The sequence below is a fragment of the Hevea brasiliensis genome, chromosome 9 (assembly GCF_030052815.1).
Source record: "Hevea brasiliensis isolate MT/VB/25A 57/8 chromosome 9, ASM3005281v1, whole genome shotgun sequence".
Taxonomy (NCBI): Eukaryota; Viridiplantae; Streptophyta; class Magnoliopsida; order Malpighiales; family Euphorbiaceae; genus Hevea; species Hevea brasiliensis.
Window position 1 is genome coordinate 17,443,656 of NC_079501.1, and position 15,799 is coordinate 17,459,454.

Here is a 15,799-nt window from a genome sequence, read left to right on the forward strand (position 1 = left end):
GAAATATAAGTTTTAATTTAGTGGTAATAAAATTATTTTGATCATGTCAATGGTCGATTAAATTTCCTTAATCCTTTTAATTATCTCCAAAGCTGTGAAAAACTTCGAGGCTGAAATCATTCTTGGTAAACTCATCAATGCAGATAATGATAATTTTACGGAGGTCAGTCCCTAAATTAGGAAACTGACTCAAAACAAACAAGAATAAAAGCCACCTATGGCTATGGCCACATTGCTTTTTCAACCATTAAACAATTCTAACAGAGATTGTTAATATTTTTTCGTTGAGATATGATTTAACAAAGTTTATATTTTAAATATTGTTTATTTATAGTTTAAAAATAATTTTTATTTTTAATATTGTATAATTTTATTGTTTAAGTTTAATTTTTTTTAATAAATTTAATCTTTATAGGATACATCCATATTCAAAATCTATTCAAATTAAAAGTCTATTTCATTCGAATTATAATTAAAATTTTATTATTATTTTAATTATAATTATAATATTAAAATTAATTATTAAAATGATACTAGTGGTGTAAGATTATGTATTTTTAAATAAAGTCAAGTTGAGAATATTTTTAGAGCGCTTTGCTCCTCTATTCTTGTGGATTAGACTTGGCATAGTTAATTAGGAGATATCTTTGATTTTTTTTTTTTTTAATTAATTATTAAAAAATTATTTTAAAAAAATCCTTTTTCCAACTAAAACAAACTGCCCTTGGTCTTTTAGCCGAACCCCTTTTCAAAAGACCATGCCTGTGAATTGTGATTGCCACTGCGTCGGTTTATTGACGGCGCCTTCTAAACCCAAAGCAGAGTTTATCGACGGCGAGCAGCCTTAATGAAATTTCATCGTTGCTTGATTTCATAGCAACCAATAATTGATCTGGAATAATATGAGCAGTAATAGTAGCAATAGAAGTGAAAGGAATTCTAGAGAGGGCATCTGTTGCTTGATTTTCCAATCCCCTTTTATATTGAATCTCATAATTATAATGCTGAAGTTTGGTTAACCAAGCCTGTTGTGCTGGAGTAGACAACTTCTGCTCTAGTAAAAATTTCAGACTCCTATGATCAGTTCTTATAATAAAATGCCTATGCAACAAGTAATGTTCCCACTGCTTAATAGCAAACAAAATGGCCAATAACTCTCTCTCATAAGCAGAAAGGCCCAAATTCCTTACAGATAAAGTTTTACTTATATAAGCAATGGGATGACCCTCTTGCATCAATACTGCTACAATACCCTCCCCAGAAGCATCTGTTTCCACAACAAATTTTTTTGAGAAATCAGGTAAAGAAAGAACTGGTGTGCGTACCATAGCTTGCTTAAGAGTGAGAAATGCATGCTGTGTTTCATCAGTCCACACATAACTGCCCTTTTTTAATCAATCAGTCAAGGGCTTAGCTAGCTTCCCATACCCCGGGACAAATCTTCTATAATATCCTGTAAGCCCAAGAAAGCTCCTTAACTGTTTCACATTCTGAGGTGTAGGCCAATTTTGCACAGCCTCAATCTTTTTAGGATCAGTCTGAACCCCGTCTGCAGTAATAACATGTCCCAAATATTCTACCTGATCTGCCCCAAAGTAACATTTGCTCTCCGTAGCATACAACTTATGCTCTCTCATTAACTGCAATACAACTTGCAAATGATACAAATGCTCCTCCTTATTCTTACTGTAAATCAATATGTTATCAAAAAATACAAGCACAAATTTCCTCAATAAATGTTTAAACACTGAATTCATCAAGGATTGGAAGGTAGAAGGTTCATTGGTCAACCCAAAAGGCATTACTAAGAACTCATAATGTCCCTCATGAGTTTTGAATGCAGTTTTAGGTACATCTTCTTCAGACATTCTTACTTGCCAATATCCAGACCTTAAATCAATTTTAGAAAACACCTTAGCCCCTCCCAATTCCTCCAACAACTCCTCAATCAATGGTATTGGAAATTTGTCCTTCACAGCAATGTTATTAAGACTTCTATAATCAATACACAGCCTCCAAGAATTATCCTTTTTCTTGACTAAGACCACAGGGCTAGCATATGGGCTAGTACTGTTTCTAATTACACCAGATTTCAACATGTCCTTCACCATATTTTCAATGACATTTTTCTGCATAGAGGCATACCTATAAGGCCTTGCATTAACAGGTTGAGAACCAGACGTGATAATGATTCTATTATCATGATCTCTATGAGGAGGTAATTCCTTAGGTTCTTGAAAGAGATCAGAATAAGATTGCAACAATTGCTGAAGTTCAGGCCAATCATTCCTTTCTTGTACAGCAAACATCCCATCATATTCAGGGAAAAAAATCTTATTAGTAGAAAGCCAATCAGCTTGCTTAATATTGAGCACATGCAAGTTCTGACCTGTCTCAAATTTATCACCACATAAAACATGTTGTTGCCCCTGTAACTGAAAAGACATAGTCAAATCTGCAAAGTTCCAATTGACAGTACCAAGTGTCTTAAGCCACTGAATGCCTAGGATCAAGTCATAGCTTTCTAAGGGAAGCAAGTAAACATCAGTCTTAAAAGATTGTTGCTGCATAGTCCACTGAAACTCATGGCACATAGAATTGCATTGAATTGCTTGTCCATTAGCAATTTCAACCCATATACCCTTCACAGCATCAATAGAACATTGAAGATCTTTAGCCAGCTGTTCATTCAAGAAGTTATGCGTACTACCAGTGTCTATAAGCACATGAAGCCTCTTCTTACCACACTGCCCTTTAATAAGCATAGTGTGATTACTACCAGTGCCCCATAAAGCATTTAAAGAAAGCTGGCCTTGTGAAACACAATCTTCCTCTGCTGAACTATCATCAACAGTAGCTTCTAATTCTTCCTCATCAATTATTTCCTTTAATTGCAGCACATAAACTTGCCTTTTTTTACATTTATGGCCAGGAGAATATTTTTCGTCACACCAATAGCACAAATTCTTTGCCCTTTTCTCATCTATATCTTTACTGGTCAAGGTGCTAGGGAATTTCTTAGAGAAAGAAGTGGTTTTAGGTAAGATTGAATTGTTTTGGGTTGCAGGGGAATCTTTTGCAGGTTGTGAACTTTTGGGGTAAGTAGAGGTGGTTATGGTTAAGGGTTTCTGGTAACTGGTACTGGCTATGGCACTTGTGGTTGGTTTACTGACTGGTTTTGGCTTCTGTTGTATAGCCGCCACTGTCAGTTCTTGCAATCTTGCAAGAGAATATGCTTCGGCTAGGGATTTAGGTTTGAGCATACGAATGGGCATCAGTGTTATCAAGGCGACACTAAGGCGATAGAGTATTCTATGGCCTTAGGCGAGAGGCGAGGCGAGGGCCTTTTTGAAGCAAGGCGCCATAACCTTAATTGTTTAAATTTTATATATATATATATATACTTTTAAATGGTTGATAAGTAAAAAAATATATTAAAAAGAAAAAAAATATTATTTACACTATGTTTATATCTAAAATACGAGAAAATGAAAAAAGTGCATACCTGTATTTCCAACTTAAGTATAAGATACAAGTGAAAATATGAGACTGTAAAATTAAAATATATAGCATAAGTAAAAACACACATAATGATAAGAGATGTTAAAAAAAGAAATAGTTCATATCTGAATTTTTAGCAGATGTATATGATAAAAGTAATGCTATAAAATTATACATAATAAATAAAAAATTAAAAACAAGTCATAAGTCACATAATAGAAAATGTAAATTATAGAAGTTCAGACTTTAATACATAAAAATAAGTTGTAAGTCATGATAAACAAAATGCAAGAAGTACGTAAAAAACTTATAACTAAAACTACTCATCATCAAGATTTCCAAAATTATCTTCATTTTCAACAACGGCCATCACAAATTCTTCCTCCTCTTCATCATCATCAACTTGCGAAGAGGATGCACCTCTCATTGCACGAGGCCTTCGAAATGATGGAGTTTCAACTAGTGGTGTTGATCTTGCAGCTGATCTCAATTCATAACAAGATTCATAAACTCCAGCTGCTCTACAAACATCACCCCAGGTCAATACGTCATTAATGAAAACAAGAGAATCATCATCATCATCATCCCCATCGCCTTTTTCTAATTCACCAAGCAACCATTCATTACTTTCATCAATATTTGCCAAATCAATAGGTGTTGTGATATCCCCAAAAGTGTGTCGGTGTAGCAACGCTCTATTGTATTTCACATATACCAAATTGTCCAAGCGTTATTGAAATAACCGATTTCTTTTCTTACTATGAAGCTGTCATTTATTTTACAGTAACAAATAAGTTAAACTTCAAACTCAAAAGGCTCAAGATAAAATAACAAATTAAGAATTTATATATATATATATATATATATATATATATATTACTTACATACTCAAATACACTCCAATTTCTTTCGCAACCACTTGCACTACATGTGAGACTCAGAACCTTTACAACAAACTTTTGTAGGTTTGGAGTTGAAGAACCATATGTTTTCCACCAAGCAGCTATTAAAATATAGAACCAATGATTGTTAAATTCATGATATAAATTAATAAATGAGCAAAATTAAAAATTAATAAGAAATAAATTAATAACCTGGAGATTTGGTTGTTCTTCCTCTAATAGCAGAAGGAAAACCAAAGGTCCCTGTAGCTGCCTTGTATCTCTCAATTTCATTAAGAATCATGTCAACTTTTGCTGAATTTTTTTTCATTTTATGAATGCACGAAAGCGATCCTGTATTGACCCCTTCATCAGATTCAATTCTCATCTTATTTGGATAAAAAAATTCAGGATTCAAAAAGTATACGGCAGCATGCAAAGGACGATGCAATTGAAGTGACCATCTCGCATCAATAATCTCAAAAATGCTCTTGTATTTCTCTTCATTGTCATTGAGTGAGTTGGCAATGGCTTCTTTAGCCCTATCCATGGCTTCATAAATATATCCCATAGCTGGTTTTTTTTCATTATCAACAAGTCGAAGCACACTAACAAGAGGACCGGAAACCTTAAGAGCATAAACAACATGATTCCAGAAGGCAGGACTCAAAATTGTCCTTTCACACTTTTTGCCTTTCACCTCTTTAGCCCATTTACTAGTTGTCCAACTTTCCGAAGTAAACATTTTTTCTAATGTTGGCTTTCTGAAGATGAATCCTTCCTAGTGTAATAAAAGCAGTAGCAAATCTAGTTTTCCCTGGCCTTAGCAATTCTACTCCATTAGTAAACTTCCGCAACATATTTAGAACTCCTGAAGAGCCATGTATGAAACCGGTAAGCTCAACAGCTTTGCGGAATGTTTCTTTGAAAACACAAATCTTAAAGATATCCTCCAACATCAAATCTATACAATGGGCTGCACATGGAGTCCAGTATAGATGAGGAAAATTTGCTTCCAATATTCTTCCTGTCATAAACAAGTAGAAAAATTCATTCCATTAATAATAAAAATAAAATGATATTTTTTTTAGTAATAGAAAAAATTAAATAAAAATTTTATTTAGGACCAATTTTCATCAATCTTTCTCAATCAAACTAGCCAACAATGCCGCTGTCTTTGATTTATCACTTGCATCAACTGATTTAATAAATACACTTCCCTTAGGATTATTAGCCAAGAAATTAATCCGTCCATCCATCACACATCAATGTACATCCATAATTTTCCCATTCTTCTTTATGAGACTCGAGAATATCATTTATGATTTGCACTTCTTTGTTAAGTAACCGAACTCTAACCTCATGAAAACTTGGAGGTTTCATTTCTCTCCCATAATTTTCAATTGCTCGAATCATTTCCCCAAAGCTATCATAATTCATAGCATTAAAAGCTATTCCCACATTATACATCCATCGTGCTATGGCAACACAAGCACGCTCCCTTAACTCCTTTTTAGCTGGACTATTTTCATCAATGGTAGTTTGCCTCATATTTTTTCCCATAACAGTAGGTCTAGGGGAAAAATAACAGTCAATAGGCCCTCTACTACTTTGTGATGGTAAAACTTTTGCTTTTTTGAAGCACTACTACCTGTAACCTCCAGTACTTGCTTTCTTCTTTCACTGCCAATTTCTTGCATCAACTCTTCCTCTTTCTCATTTTTATCTAATCCCAGTACTTAAACATCATCAAATTCAGGTGGTCTTTCCATATTCATAATTGATTTTTGCTCTCTTTTTTTTGCAATGAATTTCTGCATTTGATTCCTTACATCTTCTGGACATTTTGGACACCGAATTACATTTTTGTAACCTCCAACAAGATGTTGCTTGATTCTATTAATTCCTCCTTTATAACTTTCATACAGTACATGCATTGAAGATCATTGGTATCATTTTCTCTAACTTGAATTACATGTGCCCATCCTGGGTCCGTTCTTCTACTACTAGCAGAAGATCTAGATGTATTATTTTTATCACCCATTTATAATCTAACAAAAAAATTAACAAGAATAAAAAATAAATAAATTAACAACAAATTAACAATATCTAATATAAATTAAATAAGTAATTAACAAGAATAATAAGTAAAAAGTAAAATAGTAAACTAATTAACAACAAATTAACAATGTCTATATAAATTAAACAATTAATTAATAAGAACAAAAAGTAAAATCATCAAATTAATAATAAATTAATAATACCATATAAAATAAACAACTAATGTCTAATTAACAAGACAAAAGTAAAACTAATTAATCTAACAACTAATTAACAATAATGAGAAGTAAAAAGTAAACTAATTAACAACAAAGTAATAATGTCCATATAAATTACACAATTACTTACTAAGAACAAAAAGAAAATAATCAAATTAACAATAAATTAATAATACCCATATAAAATAAACATCTAATATCTAATTAACAAGAAAAAAGCAAAATTAATCAAACTAAAACTAATTAACAAGAATAACAAGTAAAAGGTAAACTAATTAATAACAAATTAACAATACCCATATAAATTAAACAATTAATTAACAATAATAAGAAGATAAAAAATCAAATTAACAATAAATTAATAATACCTATATAAAATAATTAATTAATTAACAAATAATGTCTAATTAACAAGGTAAAAAGTAAAACTAATCAAATTAACAAGAATAACAAATAAAAATTAAACGAAATACTAACAAATCAACAATACCCATATTAATTAATCAACTAATTGAACAAGAATACAAAGTAAAATAATCAATTTACCAATAACCATAAAATTTAAATAATTAATTAGCAAGAATCAAAAATAAAATAATTAAATTAATAAATAAATAAATAATTAATAATAACTAACTAATTATAAGGAGGAGAAGGAAAAAAAAAAAGAAAAAATAAAAAGGGACTGCTGAAAGAAGAAGGAGAGGAGAGGGAAAAAAAAAAGAGAAAAAATAAAAAACAGAGCAGCAGCAGGAAAGGGACGTGAGAGAGAGATCGAACAGAGCAACAGCAGGAAAGAAGAAAAGTGGAGAGGGAGAAAAAAAAGGGGACGTGAGAGAGAGATCGAACAGAGCAGCAACAGGAAAGAAGAAAAGTGGAGAGGGAGAAAAAAAAAAAAAGGGACGTGAGAGAGAGAGATCGGAGCGAGGAAAGAAGAGGAAAGAAGAAAAAGAAGAAGAAGAAGAAGAAGAAGAAGAAGATAAGAGAGAGAGAGAGAGGGCGTACCTGTCGTCGTGAAGTCGAGGAAGGCTCTGCTCTACTATCTTCGTGAGCTTGAGGAAAAAAGCGGCTCTGCTGTCTTCGTGAAGAAGTGGTGTGGCTTGGTAGGTTTATTGATTTTTTAATTTAAAAAAAAAAAAACTTACCTTGCTGTGAAGAGGCATCGCCTTCGCCTGCCTCACCTCTCGCCTCTCCAGCCTGAGGCGTCGCCTTCTCAAAATCCAGCTAGGCGTTCCAGTCGAGGCGATAGAGGGGCGCCTCGCCTGGCCACCTCGCTCGCCTTTGATAGCACTGATGGGCATCTCATCATTTAAACTAGAAAGAAAAAAAACTTAAAGATTGTTCCTCAGTGATACCTGCTTTCGGATAAAGATCATCAAAGCGATTCAAGTATTCCTGCAAGGAATCTGATTGTTTCAAGTTTCTTAATTCCGCAATTGGGTCATCAAAAGCATGATCTCCAAATCTACTTCCCAATGCCCTCACATACTCATCCCAATTAGCATAAGCCATAGCTCCTTTGGTTTTAATAAAACCTTGATGCCATTGAATTGCACGGCCCTCCAAATGTAATGCAGCAACTTTGACCCTATTCTGATACTCAATTCTTCCCACTTCGAAGAAATATTCTGCCCTTAATCATCACCCTTCTAATCCCTCACTGTTGAAACAGGGAAATTCCAATTTGGCAGAACTATTCCATAGATTATTTCGAACAGATATCTCTTCAACTTGTGATTGTTCGCTACAATTCTTCTGTCTTACTGCTTCTACATTCTGACAACTCAATCCCGTAATCAAGGATTTGAGCTCATCTACAATTCCTTTAAACTTCACTTCTTGGCAAGCTACCATCTCTTGCAGCCTTGCCTCCTGCCTGTACTCTGCTTCTATCACCATAGAAGCTATCTCTTTCCGCCACTCTTGTGAATGTGTTTCTACCCCTGCCATTGCTGTGGATCACCGCTCTGATACCAATGTTGTGATAAAAAATGGAAAAAAAGAAAATACAGTGGAAAAGATGAGGAACTCAACCAATCTTTCATTCAGAAGAATCAAGAATCGTTTTACAATACAACGGTTACAAATCTTATAGTTGATCTGCTAACAGAATCTAACAACTCTCAACAACTACTCTACCTTTCCCGCCCATGTAACTATTTACCCTACAATCCCGTTCTCGAAGGCTAACAGCCCGACCAGCATAACAGCATGCCCAACAACTAGGTAATCTGGCAGAAGACTCTGGATATTACCACTACCAATACGCATCGTATCATCTAATCAAGCCAAGCCACTATCTTATTTACTTGCAACACACTGTTTCACTATTCACATCACAACAGAGAATCCTTGCCTTGTTATTTTATGCCAAATAAATATCTTCAGGCTTTTCAAGGCACTAATTCCTGCCTTGGTTTTTCTCTTGTTTTGTGGGCTCAGCCTATATTGTTTGTAATGTCTATGGTGATGAAGACGGGAAAAAAATTGTTCGTAATTTATGTACATAGTTTTTGTTGAGTGGTGAAGTATGAGCAGCGAAGTGGATACTGAAATTGAATCAGAAGTGGAAAAGGGTTCCTATCATTGAAACGAAGGACCTCTCTTTGTTTGATAATGAATTACAATGTTTGGGTATATGTAAAAGTAGAGAAAAAAAAAATTACTATCAGAATCTCATTTCTAATGGCTGAAAATTATCTCAGCAGTCTAAAAAAAATAGAAATATAATAAAACTCATAAACTTATTCTCTGTATGATGTGAAACTCACCATGTATTTGTTATTCAACCTCTCTTTCCTTTTCCTACTAAGACCTTTTTATTAAAATTTTAAATATCATGCAGCTATTTATACCCTAGGGAGACTGGGAGAGAGTTCTGAATCAATTACCTGTCTCAGCTAACCTCTTGCTTCGGTAGAGACAGTAGCTGGATCCAGAATACCCAGCTACTTTACTGTGTTGTTCACCTGTTCCAGTAATCAGTAGCATTCCCTTACAACACCTGGGCAACTCCTTCACAAACAACTAGCTTCTCCTTTCTTTTGTATTTTACTGGTCTTCTCAAATTGACCTTCTAACACCTCCATTTTAGCAGATGGAGACATAATAGAAAAGCAGGCTAATGCAGGGAATTTCAGCTATTGAACTTCACCTGCTATACGTTCATAAGGGAGCCGTCAACCAACTTTCAGCTTTGAAATTTGCATAGTTGTGGCATTTGACTGCCTGCCAAAATTAAATTGATTTCTGTGATAGATAAGTAAGGGGAAATAAGTACACTTAGAAGATGAACACCTCATCTGCAGGAACCTCGTTGAAATCTAAAGTTGGATCCTCACAACTTTCTGAAACTTCATTTATGTGAAAGCGAGGAGTCTTTCAGAAGGACTGTAAGTGACTGATAACTTTGCTTTGCTGCTTTTCTCATGGATTTTATATTAATTTTGTGTTGTTTTTAATGCTACAGTGCAGCACATGATGTATGGTTTTGGAGATGATCCTAATGTAAGTGGCACCATGTATCATAACTTGAAATATTTTATTATAACAGGATAAACTTTTTCCATTGCAATTTAGAGTTTGTTTAGCATTATTATTGGAGCTATTATTGAGAAAAACATTATTTTCAAATCTCAATATGTTGAACAAAGACCTATAAAAATTGTTTTTAAGGTCATATTTTTTCATAAAAACTCTAAAACAGCTAACACTTCGAAAATGATTCTGGTAACATCTAAAAGGGTGTTTTTTGAAAAAGTGGGTTCTGAACTCAATGCCAAATGAACTCTTGTGTTACATGTCCTGTTAGAAGCATGGACCTGGTAGTTTTTAACGCATTATATCTGAGGTTTTTAATTGCAGTACAGGTGAAAACCAGAAGAAAGGAAAGGAAAAAGAAAATCAATGCTATTAATTGTCTATAATGTTCTAACTGATCAACTAGATACACACAGTGTTACATGCACATATTTATGCATGAAATAGAATTGTCAATCTTGTGCTGTCATTATTATGTTCAAACCTTTTTCTTTCTTACCTGCTGCAAGTATGGGAAAGTTTTTAATTATTATATTCCCATAATCAAAAAGCTTCTCTCTTAATGTCTATATTAAATTCAGTATGTTGCCTAGTTTCTACATGTTCAATTGTTTGGTTTACTTTCAATACAATTATGAATTTATTGTGCTGCATGATCAGCCTCTTCCTGAAACTGTGGCACTTGTGGAGGATATTGTCGTGGAGTACGTAACAGATTTGGTAAGCATTCTTTTATGTTGGCATGACAGCCTTAAGCAAGAGGATAGGGTGGGCATTATGACTGTTTGCTGACTTTTTGCAGGCACATAATGCCCAAGATATAGGATCAAAGAGGGGAAAGCTAGTAGTTGATGATTTTCTGTACTTAATTCACAAGGTGTTATGACCACTGAATTTCCATTGTTCATATTATGGGCAATTTTGCTCTACATTTTCGTATATTCTCTCTTATTTTACCCTTAAATTCCTTATCACCTCATGCTAGTCCTTGATTGTACGTTCTAACTGATTGCCTATAAGTTGGCATTGCCTCTTTTATTCAGGGTGAATGACTGTAACAGGGTGAATCGAAAATAAAAAATACTGAAATGGGTAACAAATTTAAAAATTACGAAAAGGGGGTGTGTGTCAGTGGTCAGCGCTTGGAACGCTATTCAAAATAGCGCCCAAACTCCAGACGCTGTTCAAAATAGCGTCTGAACTCCGGACGCTAATCATATTAGCATCCGAAGTTGGGACGCTATTTTGAATAGCGTCCCATTGCACACCACACCCGCGGGACGCTAATGCTAATTAAATTAGCATCTTGTAGCTCCTGACGCTAATATAATTAGCATCTTTGTTCGTGGGACGCTAATATGATTAGCGTGTTTTTGGGTTAGCAGCTGCATGGGGTGCATGGCGGAGAGGGGACTGGGACGCTACGAAGAGGGGACTAGGACGCTACTTATAGTAGCGTCCTGCTCGCTGGGACGCTAGTGGGGTGCTGCTGCTCGTGGGGACGCTATTCAAAATAGCGTCCTCACGTCAAAACGCTATTTTGAATAGCGTTTTGGTATCAGGACGCTATTTTGAATAGCGTTTTCTTTGGGACGCTATTTAAAATAGCGTTTTTCTGTGGGGACGCTATTTTTATCAACGTTTTTTTGTTTTTTCACCCCCTCCCGTAAATATCCAACATTCTAACCCATTTCAGTATATTATTTTTTAAATTACCCTTGTACAGTTAATTTCCCTTTTATTCATGGAAAAGGGAGATGAAGAGGGGGAGGGGGATGGGGTGTTGGGAAATATAATTTACTGATGCTTGTATTATCTGTGAATGCTAGCTAAATCATGTACACTTTCATACATCATAGCACTAGCTACTGTTACATATTTGATAAAGCAGATTCAATCCAATTTGTTCTTATCAAATGATAATGCAAGATATTGCCGATGACTTTGTATGGAGATAGAATTGAGACTGGTATGCCAATCAGTGCATTGACATTTATCACCTTTTGCCTCCCCATCTATCATGCCCAGCTCATGCTTTTGTTACTTGAGAGATGTATATGGGCAATTGTAGTTTATGCCCTGATTCCGTTGTACTTATGGTTGGTATGTTCAACATTGCAGGACCTACCAAAACTTAACCGCTGTATGGAACTTCTGTCTATGCAAGAGGAACTGAAACAAGCAAGGAAAGCTTTTGAAGTGGATGAGGAAAAGCTAGCATTGATCGAGTGAGACATGGTAGAGCATAAATTATCCTGCGTTTTTGCTTATATTTGATCTTCGACTGTTTGTCTGGGTGTTGGGTAAATGGGCTGTATAATTCATGAACATTTTAGACCTAAACATTGTGGAGCAAATTAGACCAAAACTATGTTTGGGAAGGTCTATATTTTATTTGTAGAGCAAATTACAAGTATCGTTGTTGTTCCATGCTCTACTCTTTCATTAAATTAAAGCCATGGAGAATAATATTTGTGCTTATGTCTTCCACGTGTTCATGGTCATGGAGATGTTCTAGACTTGGTGGTCTTCTTAAAACCAACCGGCACTTAAACCTGGCAAGAATAAAGATTCAGGAAATTAACTACAAAATAAAAATCACAATTTCTGTTGCATAATATTTTCACAACAAAAAGCCAAAGATAAGGTGTTGATAATTGTTCTGATTCTAATTTCCAATAACAATTTTTTTTATCTGAAAATTCTCCAATAACAATTAGTGATTAGAGTGTTTTATGAGTGATCTTTGAAAAAATAAATAAATCTTTGAAAAGTTTAGCCATGGGGCAAAAATAACATATATAAGATTAATTGGAAAATTGTTATGGACTGAAATTTTATTTTTAAATTATTTATTTTAATAAATATGTTGACTCCATAAGCTCAAAGGAGCATAGATTTTGATGATACCAAAACTCAACTAGAATCAAACTAACATTGTTTTTAAGTGTTGTGTATCTCAAAGAAAAAGGACAAAAGGATTTTATGATGGATTCGTGCTTCTGAAGAAAGGATGACATTCTAAGGATAACACAGGACGAGTCAAAGGAGATAAAAGAAGAAAATGTTACCTTCCAAAGCTGCATTGAAAATCAGAATTGAAGGTACATATAGTATTAGAATTAGTTTTATCTTTTAGGATTACTTGTGAAAAGAATTGAGGAGTAAAAGTCAATGATGCTTATTTTCAATCCCTCAAAAGATTTTTTTTAAATATCATTATTGGCCTAAAAAAAATGTTTGACTATGATTTGGTGTAAAGTTTTATAGTTTTGAAAGTTATGCAGAAAAGTTTTCCGGGTATGCTAACTGGTTTGCTACTTATTTTAGTATGCTAACTAGTTTGCTATTTTCTCAAGTATGCTAACTGTTTCAACTCTGCACAACATCGCAGAAAACGATAAAATAATGGCTATTTTCTTGAAATTCGTATCTGTAACGTTCAAATGAGTTCTGCAACGGTAAAAAACGTTCCAAAGCTATAAATACACATTCCTTTGGCCATTTTGCACTTAATGAAAGTCCCTCTACTGTTCAAAATCATAAAAGCTTTCATTCAAAGTGCTCAAAGTGATTTATTGCTCTTCATTGGCTTATTTACTCAACTCTTCTTTATAGATTCTGTTGTATTGAGTGAGAGTGAGTTTTAAACACATTATTATCATTTGTGAGAGGTCATTCAAGCACCTATTGAAGCTTGGTTGTGAAAAGTGTTTGGGATAACACTTGGTAGAAGTGTGAAGCTACTTGTAAAAGCTTTGGTGAGAAATTTGTAAAGGGCTTTGTCTCTTGCCTTCAAAAGAGAAGAATAGTGGAGTGAAGACTCAAAGTGGGATCTTTGAGAGAGTGGATGTAGGCTAGTTAAAGCCGAACCACTATAAAAATTTCAGTGTTCATTTTCTCAACCCTTGCTCTTTACATTTATGCATTTTAGCTTTATGATTGATATGCTTTTGCTGATATGAAAATTGATATCATATGCTGTTGATCTTGCTGCTATCTGAGAAAAAGCCATCTTGCTAAATTTCTCGATATCTGATATAATCTGCTTGTTGTTTAATCTCCATCGCTTAGTATATCCGGTATTCGCTCGTTGCTGTGTTAAAAATCTATCCAGATTACTGATATATTTACTGAATGCTAATATAGTATGTTATATCAGTATACTAATTGCATATAGCTTAACCTTGAATCAACTTGTTCATAGAGTTATATTGTTCATATTTCGCATTAGTCAATTAAGTTGAACTTAGCTGCAATTTTCAAAGGTTTTGAGCAAGAACCGAAAATTGTTTTTAAAGTCCAATTCACCCCCCTCTTGGACATATTTTGGGACATCAATTTGGTATCAGAGCTTGTCTCTCTTGCTTGAGGATTAAACCCCTTAGAGTGATCCACACACATGGCTAGTTCATCTAGAAATTACTGGTATACCCGCCTCTTAGTCAAGGTTATTCCATCACTAGACCACCACTTTTTAATGGCACAAATTACTCCTTTTGGAAAACTAGAATGAGAAACTTTATACAATCTGTTGACATTGATGCTTGGAGAATAATTAAAGATGGTCCTTATATTCCTTATAAAACCAGTGAAGGAACTGTACAAATTCCTAAAGCTGAAGTTGAATTTGATGATAATGATTGGAAGAAAATTTCTACAAATGACAAGGCTATTAACATTTTTCATTGTGCTCTTGATATTAATGAGTATAATCGTATTTCAGGATGTCAAACTGCAAAAGAGATATGGGACAAACTAGAAGTCACATATGAAGGAACTGATGTGGTGAAAGAGTCAAAGGCAAACCTCCTCATCCGTGATTATGAATTATTTGAGATGAAACCTGGTGAAACTATTGCTGAAATGAGTACCAGATTTACAGACCTTGTAAATCTACTTAAAGCTCTTGGAAAGAGATTTGAAGAACAAGAACTTGTAAAGAAAATTTTGAGGTCTCTTCCAAAGACATGGGAAGCAAAAACTACTGTTATTCAAGACACCAAGGATTTCAGAAAATACACCTATGATGAGTTAATTGGTTCTCTCATTGCACATGAGATGATTTATAAGAAAGATGAGAATGAAGGTGATCAAAAGAAAAAGAAAGGCATAGCTTTCATATCCGAAAAAGTAGATGAGAAAAAGAAAAATGTTGCTCTTAAAGCTAGTTCAAGTGATGATTCAAGTGCTTCAAGTGATGATGATGAAGATATGGCTATGATAGTCAAAAGATTCAAAAGAGCATTTAGAAAAGGTGGAAGCAAATACAAGAAGTTCACAAAGAAATATGCTCCAAAGACTCCAAATCATTCAAGTGAAATAGTTTGTTATGAGTGTAACAAACCAGGCCACATTAAGCCAAAATGTCCTACTTTGAAGAAGAAAAATAAGTTTAGAAAGGACAAAAGCAAAAAGGCAATGGCGGCAACATGGAGTGATAGTGACTCTTCATCAAATGATGAAACAAGTGACAAAGAGGCTGCAAATACTTGCATGATGGCAATTGAAGAAAAAAGTGAAAGCTCACACATCGAAGATAGGGAAAATGAGGTAAATCTTGAACTTTCAAATGTTGATGAATTAGAACTTGCATTT

At 34.2% G+C, this 15,799-nt stretch overlaps 1 protein-coding gene and 1 pseudogene across 1 annotated transcript; one reads left to right on the forward strand and one right to left on the reverse strand.

Annotated features, from left to right (window-relative positions):
* Positions 1-4,027: 4,027 nt before the first annotated feature.
* Positions 4,028-8,173, reverse strand: LOC110665045 (uncharacterized). Its single transcript, XM_058152141.1, has 5 exons — positions 8,017-8,173; positions 6,034-6,108; positions 5,232-5,409; positions 4,596-5,146; positions 4,028-4,504 (listed from the first exon to the last, which is right to left on the reverse strand). The coding sequence occupies exons 1-5, from the start codon at positions 8,171-8,173 to the stop codon at positions 4,275-4,277; spliced, it is 1,191 nt and encodes a 396-aa protein (XP_058008124.1). The 3' UTR covers positions 4,028-4,274.
* LOC110665044 (transcription initiation factor TFIID subunit 13-like) lies at positions 7,895-12,682 on the forward strand (annotated as a pseudogene).
* The last annotated feature ends 3,117 nt before the right edge of the window (positions 12,683-15,799 follow it).